The 10,386-nt window shown below is 36.8% G+C and overlaps 1 protein-coding gene across 1 annotated transcript; it reads right to left on the bottom strand.

Moving 5' to 3' along the window:
- Window positions 1-1,704: 1,704 nt before the first annotated feature.
- On the bottom strand, window positions 1,705-9,720 carry LOC125998996 (casein kinase II subunit alpha-like). The gene is made up of 2 exons (XM_049767005.1): window positions 9,645-9,720; window positions 1,705-2,879 (listed from the first exon to the last, which is right to left on the bottom strand). Exons 1-2 carry the CDS (start codon window positions 9,718-9,720, stop codon window positions 1,705-1,707), a joined length of 1,251 nt encoding a protein of 416 aa, XP_049622962.1.
- Window positions 9,721-10,386: the final 666 nt, after the last annotated feature.

Below are 10,386 nucleotides of genomic sequence, written 5' to 3'. Positions count from 1 at the left end.
CCACAAGGTTGAAAGCTCCCAGACTCCTCTCTTTACTCCTGTAAGTTTGGCCTTATTTATTTCCCATGGCCACCTTGTTCCATGTCTGTTTTTCTAAGGTTGAATTATGGCATGTGGAACCCCATAGGTACCTCTCTATGGGTATATGCAGATCTAGGTCCATTACTAACTCAGTGCATTGTATGTGTTCCTCTCCAAGCAGAAGAAATAAATATGCCTTTATCTTTACTGATGTTTAAACTAGGGCTGGTCACCTGACTGGTGTAGCAAAGAACTTTAACTGGAGTCTTCTAATTCCTTTGATACTTGATTATACAAAGTTCTATATTCTGAAATATTTCTGCCTAAATGATCATGAGAAGTTTTCCAATTTCAAAAAATAAAAACAGTTAATTTACAGCAAAGAACCCCTACACTGGCTCTTTGCCATAGAAGACCAAAAGACTACATACACACACAGTAAGGAGTGGCAGGATTGTAACAAGTGATTTTAACATTTCAGCACAATTTCAGTTAAGCCATTTCCATTTCACTGGATATAGTGGCTCTGCTTGCAACACCCAGATAGATTTATGAGAATAATACACAAGTCTTCTCACTGGATGTCATGTGAAGAATGGAAAAATCAGGAAAAAAAGATGTGGAAAGCTTAAATGAATATGAATATGCCACATTTTCCAATAGCACATAAAGAGTAGCCACTGCTAAATGTATATAGACAATATGTTTCTCTTGTAAGAGCAATAAGTAATTTAATAATTTAATTGATTAAATCTTGTAAGTTAATAGTTTGTTATTTTAATTATAATTTTATTATTTAAAGTTATTTAAAATAATTAAATAATAATTTACTTTAATAATAACTTAATAATACAAAATAGCTAAGTCATAAAAAAATCTCTGAAAATCTTTTGCCTTCTACCAAAAATACAGAACACTGAGGAATAAAAGGGAAGAGGACCAGGGCAAGAAATCTGGAAGCAAAATAAAAAAATTTTCACTAAATTAAACTAAAGTCATAGTGAGTAGAATTGAGGTTTGTATCAGTAGTACATTAGTCATACCTGTTTTTAGAACCTTCCTGCATCTTGTGTAGATTTTAGCATTTCAACAATGAGCAACACATATTTCCCCCTGTGTTTGCCAGGATAACCCCACTGGACCAATTCTGGAATAAATTCTAAGTGACTAAAGACACACTCACGTTAAATGCTCAATTTTCGATTCCTTCCCACCCCCTTCAAAAAGAGATATATTTTTATCTCAATAAAGGAGCAAGTGTCAGTTGTGTGGGAAGGACATTTCCTCCAGCACATCACCCAGCAATGAAACCAATTTTCCTTTCCTTTTGTTCACCAAAAATTTCAAATGGTAGGAAAATAATAGTTGGAGAAATATGCTATTAGTTTTAGTTTTACTGGGAATGCCCTGGGTTATAAAATACTTGAGTACCAATAAAATAAAGGAGGAGTAGGTGAAAGAATTGGAAGGAACTCAGCTTCTGAAAAGATTTTTAATGGTCAGGCTACTGCAAATCCAAAAGCAGTCATTCAGAAACACTGCTATTGCAGTATTTCCCTTCCCTGGGCATTAGGTAAAAGAGTAGTCTATTATTTCAAAGATGTAGAATTATTTCCCCCAAAATGTGGAAGCAGTGAAGGCTGGGGATCCTGACCTCATTAAAGGGATTGACACTAAAGAATTTTATGCCTTCATACAGTTCTTGTTGAGAGGCGAATTGCCCTCCGGCTTTCTAGATGAACATGTCTTATTCTCCTCCTTCATAATTGTACAGAAATAGGGATGATCCATGGCTTCTTTGGCGGTGATCCTTGTCTGATGGTCATATTGCAGCATCTTGTTCAGTAAATCAAATGCTTCTGGACTCACGAGATCCCGGTTTTCTCTGTTCACATAGCGATCCCATTGTTTACGGGAGTGTTTGCCCAACCTAGCCATAAAAGATGGATCTATTCCAATGTTATATTTATCAATGTAATCAAATAATCTTGATGTGCCAAGAACTTTGGCCATTCTCACCAGTTGATCATTATTGTCAAGTCCTTGAAAAAATGGTTCTTTGTGAAATATCATACTAGCTAACATACATCCTACGCCCCAGATGTCTAGGCTATAATCATACATCTCATAACCTACAATAAGCTCAGGAGCTTTGTAGTATCGGGAAGCGACTCGAACAGTGTATTTGTGGCCTGGATAATAAAATTCGGCTAACCCCCAATCTATGAGCCTTAACTTTCTCTCATTATGATCAATTAGGACATTCTGTGGCTTCACATCTCTGTGCATGATGCCCATACTATGGCAGTAATTTAAGGCATTCAAAATCTCATAGGTGTAAAATCGAATTTCAAAATCTGTTAACATTTCGTACAGTTCCTTGTAGTCTGTGTTATTCACATATGGAAAAATCAAGGCAGGTGTTAGAGACATGGGATCTTGTACAATATCTATCAAACGGATGATATTGGGACCACCTTGCAAAATTTTCAAGATCTTAACTTCACGCTTGACTTCCTTAATGTTTACGGGCTTGAGAATTTTAGCAGCCCTTCTTTCATTATTAGTCATGTCAATAGTTTCAAACACTTCACCATATTTTCCCCGGCCTAATTTTCGAAGGAGTTGGTAATTGTCTTGATTTCCCCATTCTAAAATATATGAGTCATAGTCCCAGTATTCTTGGGGCTTGTGTACATTAATATCTGTATAAATTCTGGATTTGCTCGGTAGAGGTTCTGATATTGCACACTGTTTAGCAATGCTAATCTTGATATTAATGGATTTCACTGTCATTGTAAGAGGAACTGGAGAGCGAGGCCTTGTTTCAGGCTTTTTTTCATCAATTTTCAAATCTCCTGTTAGAAGCAAAACAGAACAGAAACGATTTAATATCTAATTTGTAGAACAGTAGTCCACTCATTTACTGCGAGTGCATATCAATTTTATGAGGTGGATTTAGAACCTAGGTATATCTTGCGGTCATTGAGTACTGCTGAGTACAGCACCAACTTGTAGTGGCAGCTGCAACACTTTCTTTACTCACACACAGCATAGAGGTGGCAAAGATAAAACAGACCTATGAAAACTCTTCCCAGTGATGAAGGTGTCAAGTGTCAAACCTCTGGTTGGTTTTCCCAGAAAACACAGTGTGAGGTGTTCTGAGAAAAAAATGACCAAAAATCCAGTAGCTCCAGCCAATCAATCAAAAAGGAATTGACAGGGGCCGGAGCAGTGGTGCAGCAGTGAGGCTGCACCTTCCACAAGACTGACCTAGGATGGAACAAGGTTTGATCCCTCAGCATCCTATTTGATCCCAGCAATTAAACATTTTTGGGGGGCCACACCCATTTTGATGCTCAGGGGTTACTCCTGGCTAAGTGCTCAGAAATTTCCCCTGGCTTGGGGGGGCCATATGGGACACCAGGAGATTGAACTGTGGTCCTTCCTTGGCTAGCACTTGCAAGGCAGACACCTTACCTCTAGCGCCATGCCATCCCCTCAATTAAACTTTTTCAAATACATCCGCAATTTAAAAACCTCTATACGAAATTATATGTACATTTTGTGTTCATTTCTAAGGACAATAGCCACCATAACAAAACCATATGTCCATAAAAAGATGAACAGTTAAAAAGGTTCTAGCATATATACAAACATGAAATCCAATTTAGATATAATAAAAGTTAAAATCATGAGATGAGCTGTGAACTCATGTGAGTGCATGGAACTGGAGGGTATCATGTTGAGAGATAGCGGTAGGACAGACACTGAGGGGATAAAGATCATCTGTGGCATAGAACAAAACAAGGAAATAGACAATACCAAATGAAAAGAAAACTGTGAAAATGATAATGGGTTTGGTGAATGAGTATGGAAAGGAAACTGTGATGTGACTCGATTAACATAAGGAGACATTCTAGGTGGATCTTGGGTGCCACCATAGAAATTAACTGCTAGCAAAAAACAATAACATAAACACTACCACTATTTGAATCATATGACCTAATTAATAATTAAAGTGTTGATTGAAAATTAAATATATAAAAAATGAAACCTATTTCAAGGGTTGTATCCTGGGACAAGGAGCACTATTAACCTTTTAATACCACTAATTTTATATCTCAGTTACTCATTAGAACTCAGTTTAGTGACTCTATGAAATAAATATCAAGTAAAAGATGATATTTGAACAGATCAATGATAAATGCCAGATAGTGTAGGTGAGTTGCTAAATTGAGGTCAGTAATTAATTCAAATAACAGGAATGAACACACAAAACAAATTATTTGTTATGAGTAGACAATGAAGACTTTGATAAAAATCTAGCCAAATGACCACATCCATATTTCACTCAGTGGAATTAGAGGGAACACAAAATTCTTCTGGAAATAAAATCACAAACTATGTATTAGTGGCATTCCATTCATTAAAAGAGAGAGAAACCACCCAAATGAACAAGTTATATTTGACTAACCAGGCTGTGCCAAAACTTTTAATCCCCAAATTTCTATTTTTTATAAAAGCAACTTTAGCAATTACAAAAAATTTTCTATCCAATTAGAAATGATGTAGATCATTAAAATGTCTTTTTTAACAGCTTCTCATGCAAATTGAAATAAAAGGAAAACCAGAAAAAAGAAATTTTTCACAGGTGGTTGTATGAAACTTTACATGAATGCATGTGCATAAAAGTGTGAAATTAAGAAACCTTTAATTGATGACACAACCTTGAGAGCTAAATTTAGAGAATGACCTGACAATAATAACATCCCCACACTACTGCAAAAGACCAGCAGAATCAAGCCATGGGCTCTTCAGATACAAAGTGTGGTGTTGGACCATCCCACGCTCAGTCAGTTGCATTACTCATCCCACTTACAAGACTAAAACACCTCAAAATGGGAATATGCCAAGAAAAGGGGCTTGAGACTCACAGGAAACAAAGAATCATACCTAAAAACCCCAGAAGCTTAATCTACAAGGCACAAGAGTCAGATTGGCTGCAGCTAAGTGTCCTTCTGTGTCAATACAATAAATCATGGGGCACAATGATGAGGACACAGAGACCATCTGCTTCTCAACAAAGGACCCTACTGACAGTGCATAGAGAACAAAGGCAGTAAAACGTAGGGTTTGTAGAGTTAATATAATGTGTCTCCATAGTCCAGCATCACTAATAACAATCCTGAAGGAAACCCACATGGATCAATCCAGAATTCCATATGCCCTGTAATAAAACAAGATCCCACCTCCCATATTTGTCATTAGATGGCCAGCAGTGATTGGCAGGCCATTGTCCAGTCAAGCCAGTAGTGTACAGCAGTGTCTACGTTAATTAGTATATGGAGTCTGAAGCACATATTCCAGAATATGCCATTTTCCAAATTATATAATGAGTTCAAAATCACTAGTGTACTAGCATACTTTTCTTTTGAATTATGAAGATGAGAAATAGCAGATAACATAGGAATACAGGAAGTACATAGAAAGGTACTATAATGGCATCTTTCATTTGGAAGTCTCAACAAACTCTTGTCCTTGACCAATGGTTAAACTTCCAGTTGTCTGGTTGGCTTTTCCAGAAGATACAGTGTGAAGTGCTCAAAGAAAGAATTAGCAAAGAACTCTTGAGGTCTTAATTCAGTAAGGAGCCCAGTCATTCTTCCCTGCAAAGATGGACAATTCTCATTTGAATTTCAGGAGGATTAACAATGCTCTTCAGAGTGAGGCAGTAGTTGTAAGTTTAGTAGTTTATGAAGGAGAAAAAGGCATGATTGTGAATCAATTGGCCATATTCTAAGGGAAAACTATACATACTGGGGTGAATGAAGGAGACATTGAAGAGAAGGAGATGACTTAAAATGAGGGTGTGAAATGAAAGAAAACCAAAATCAAAAAACATTTGGGTGGTTATGTAAACTCCCATGAGAGTTCAGGGCAAGAATGAGAATTTCTAATTGGATTTTAAATTTATTGTTTCTTCATTTATGTGTCCAAGAATAAATCTTGAGTCCCCAGAAATAATGAGACTACATACTTATCAGAAATTTGTCACAGTCTAGTTAGAGAAAAGACTGTTGACTTTCCCAAAATACTATTGAATTTCGAATGAAAACCACATGGTAATATGATAGGCCTTTTAATTAGGTGGCCACTGTGTGAAGATAGGAAAGCCAAAGTATGAGGGCACTCAAGGCTGCAATGAAAAACACATAGAAGTTTTCATTCCTTAGTACATATACACAGATTCTAAATTTGTTATACTAAAATTGGTGACATTTTTCTCTACAACAAATGAACTTAAAGAGAAGGAAGCCAAAAGGCAACTCCATAACAAACTGTGCCCAAAATATTCAAGCAACTAGGAATTGATTTCAAAAAGTATAGGAAAGAAGTACACATTATAAACACTGAGGTATTATTGAAGGAAATTGAAGAGTATACCAGGCAATTGGAAATTATTTGATCTGCATGTGTTGGAAAAATTAGTACCGTTGATGTAGCCATTCTTCCACAAGCATTATACAGATTCTATGCAAGCCCCATTAAAAGACAAATAACATTTCTCCAAAAATTAAAATTTCTGAATTTTATATGAAAGCTCCAGCTATCCTGAACAGCCAATGGAATTCTAAGAAAAAATATTAGATCTATCTCATTTCTTTATTTACACTCATACCATAAGGCCACAGTAAAGAATTCAGTAAGGTACTCTATTAAAGACAAGCTTTCAAACTAAGGAAAAAGAATTGAGGACATAAAAAAGGACCTTCTGCTGAATGGAGAGATTTTGTATTTTCAAGAGTTTTGCAAATGTTAAGTGCAGCAAGGAAAACATCTTCAGCAACTGGTGTTTGGACATCGAGTACTACAAGCAAAAAAAAAAGGAATCTGGCCCCTGTCCCCCAAGTTAACAAAAAGTTCATTGAGTTTATATCATAATCCATTAAAAAAAGAGCAAAACAGAACCATCAATCTGCAGGTTATGAACATCATAAGTCTCTTCAGTGATTTGGCTTGAGTTGCAAAGGCAATAACAAAACAACTAAAATCAATTCAGAAAGATTTACATAGCAAAAGAATTGGGTAAAAATGCCTACACACTCTTCTAAATGTGAAAAAAAATCACATCAGATAACAGGCTATTCTCAAAGCTCTATAAACCACTTACAGAGTTTAGTGGCCATGAAGCTTGTGTTGCACAGAGCTGGCCAAAGTTCAATCCCTGGCACCCCAGATGGTCCCCTCAGCACTTCCAGGAGTGATTCCTGAGCGCAGAGCCAGTAGTAAATTGAGCACTGCTTGGTATGCATCCCAAAATAGAAACAAAAGAAACAAGAACTCACAGAACTCAGGAAGAAGAAAATGCCTAAATTCCATCACAAAACAGAAGAGACAATGAACAGACAACTTTTTGAAGAGGCCAATGAGCAGAAGACATATGAAAAAGAGTACTTTGGCACTTATAATCATGAAAATTCAAATCATATCCACCAGTGAAATATCATATTACACTAGTTGGAATGGCATATACTAAAGAAACAACCAGTATTATTGGGGATGAAGTAAATAAAGAAAAACCCTCATTCACTTTAGCTATGTATATTTTTGGTCTAACTCTAAAATGAAGAGGATGGTGATTTGTGAGAAATCTAAGAATAGGACTTCCATAAGAAGTCTAATCTTAGTATCCTCTCTTCCACATCACACAAATTTGCATACCAAGATTCTTACATACTATGTTCATTGCAGCTCTGAGTACAAAAGGAATCAAAAGGTAACAACCTAGTTATTCAATAGCAGATGAATAGTTAAAAGAAATTTTTAGCATATATACATCATGGATTTCTGTGCACATTAGAGATTTTCAAATCAGTGGGAAGGAACTAAAGGGTATTATGTTGAGGAATATAAGTGTGAAGGAGGACAAACAGATTAGTATCTCTTATTGGTGGTATAGAGAAAAGCAAAACAAGAAACTAATATCTCGACCTTAGGGAAAAAAATAGAAAATGACAATGGTGGGGTGTGGTGTGGGGGAATACCTGAGAGACAGTGAGTGGGGGGATTATAAGGTACACTGTAGTAATAACGACGTTGGTGAAGGTTCTTGAATTTAACAGTGGAAATAAGGTGTGGTAATTGAAATCAATTACAAAATTTAAGTTGGTTAATTAAAAATAAAAATACAAATATCTAAACCAAAATTCAAAGGCAGCATATTCGTACAAGCTGTGTTGTTTACCTCTTTATGCATCGAATTTTTAAAGTTACAAAGAATTAAATTATAATCAAAGAATTAATGAAATTAGGGTGTGAAAAATATCAGTACATTTTACATGGGTTAGCAGATTGTGTCCATTATTTAATCTTTTGAAAAGAAAACAATGAAAACTTTTATTTAAAAACATACACACCTAACAAAACATATCTATTTTTAATGGGCAAAATTTAGAGAAAACATGGAACTCTTCTGGGGAATAAAGTCACAAAGAGTGTTTTCCTGGTATTTGATAGGATTTAAATAAGCCAGTGTTCGGCCAAATATAGGAGTTCTGCTTTTACTAACATTGATTATGCCAAAACATTAAACCCAAGATTCATAGAGAAATAAAAAACTCCAACATTTATGGCAATACTTCTGTACTGTAAGAAAAGGTCAAAAATTAAATTGAGTGCCTTTCCTAAAGCTTCCTGTGCTGACTAAAATAGAAAGAAAACCAGTGGGAAAATTTTTTCTCACAGGCTGTGGTATTCAACTTTATGTGAATGTGGATAGATGAAATGCAGTGAAATTAAGACGCTTTTCCACTGATAACACAACCCTGAACGTCAAAATTTAGAGAACTACCTGGAGATAAAGCCAATCCCAAACAATAACAACAAGGCAAAATCACATCCAAGACATTCTCAAGATCCTGTGTGGTCCTGCTCCTCCCAAATCAAACAATTGAACTTACTCAGTAGTTTCTGTATACCTCAAAATGGGAAAACACCTAGAATGAAGTTCAAGAATCATATAAAGCAATAAATCAATCAATGCCTGAAAGATAGAGCACGCTGATCCACAAGCCCCAAGAAGCAGCTATGCAGTGGCTAAGGCTCTAGTGCTGCCTATCCAGAAGTTACTGGATCCAAGTGTCATGGTCCCCGGTTTGTCAACGGGCCCTAACAACTCATAGGTAATAAAGGAAGCAGAACCTACATAATGGAGAATCAACAATGGCTGTGCATTGTCCCACATCTCTAAGAACAACCATCAAGGGAAGCCACACAGGACAATCCAGAACTTCACTAGTCCTCTGATGTGACAGAGCTGCACCTCCCAGCCTGTTCATTGGATGGCCTGCAGTGATTGACAAGACCACTATCCACTGTCTAGTTTTACAATAAAATATCTTATTTTCAGGCTTCCTCCTGCTTACTCCAACCTGGGAACTTTGATCATCCCTGGCATCCATCCCCTCAGGGCTCTCTCCTTCTGGCGTGAGTCTTCCCTGGCAAGAAAATGTGCATAAAGCTGACTCTGCTGGGCATCTTAAGTATGGCAGCCATTTTGAGGCTTCCCCCTGCTTGGGGAACGTTGGTTCGTCCCTGGCATCCATCCCCTCAGGGCTCACTTCTTCTGAGGTGAGTCTTTTTGCCACAAGGATTGGAAGCAGAGGAGCGTGGTTGCTCCACTTTGCGGCCGCACATGCCAAATAGCCAATTAATACCACCACAACACGTAGAAAAACCCACAATACAAGCGTGACAATGGGAAAGCTATGCAGACCAACATCAGGCAAAGAGAATGAAGATGGCAACTCTGATGACACGACAATGGCCAACCACCTAGTTAGTCATTCAGATATGAAGTTTAGAGAAGAAATATGGAGGATGTTCACAGAACTCAAAGAAAGTATAGAAAAGAACACTAGTAAGAATCAAGAGAATATGAATATAGGAATCAGAAAACTCCAAACTGAAATATCAGGTCAAATAACAGGTCTGAAAAACTCAGTAGATGAATTGAAAGACTTCGTGTATAAGCTCTCCCACAGGATAACAGCAGCTGAGGATAGAATTAGTGATCTGGAAGATGAGATGCATAACAACTTCATACAGCAGAAGAGATTGGAAAAAAGCCGTAAAGCAAATTATCAGACAATGAAAAAATTACTCAAAGAATATGAACAGATGAAAATAGAAATCTTTGATAAGCTCAACAGAAACAGCTTAAGAACCATTGGAGTCCCAGAGACCCAGGAAGAAAATCTCCAGGAAGAATCAACAGTCAAGAACATCATCACAGAGAAACTACCAGAGCTAAAGAATACATGCGACCAAATACTGCATGCCGAAGAGTACCAGCTAAAGGAG

The sequence above is a fragment of the Suncus etruscus genome, chromosome X (genome assembly GCF_024139225.1).
Source record: "Suncus etruscus isolate mSunEtr1 chromosome X, mSunEtr1.pri.cur, whole genome shotgun sequence".
NCBI classification, from domain to species: Eukaryota; Metazoa; Chordata; class Mammalia; order Eulipotyphla; family Soricidae; genus Suncus; species Suncus etruscus.
Note: the sequence above shows the minus strand (reverse complement) of the source record. Positions and strands in the feature narration are given on the sequence as shown.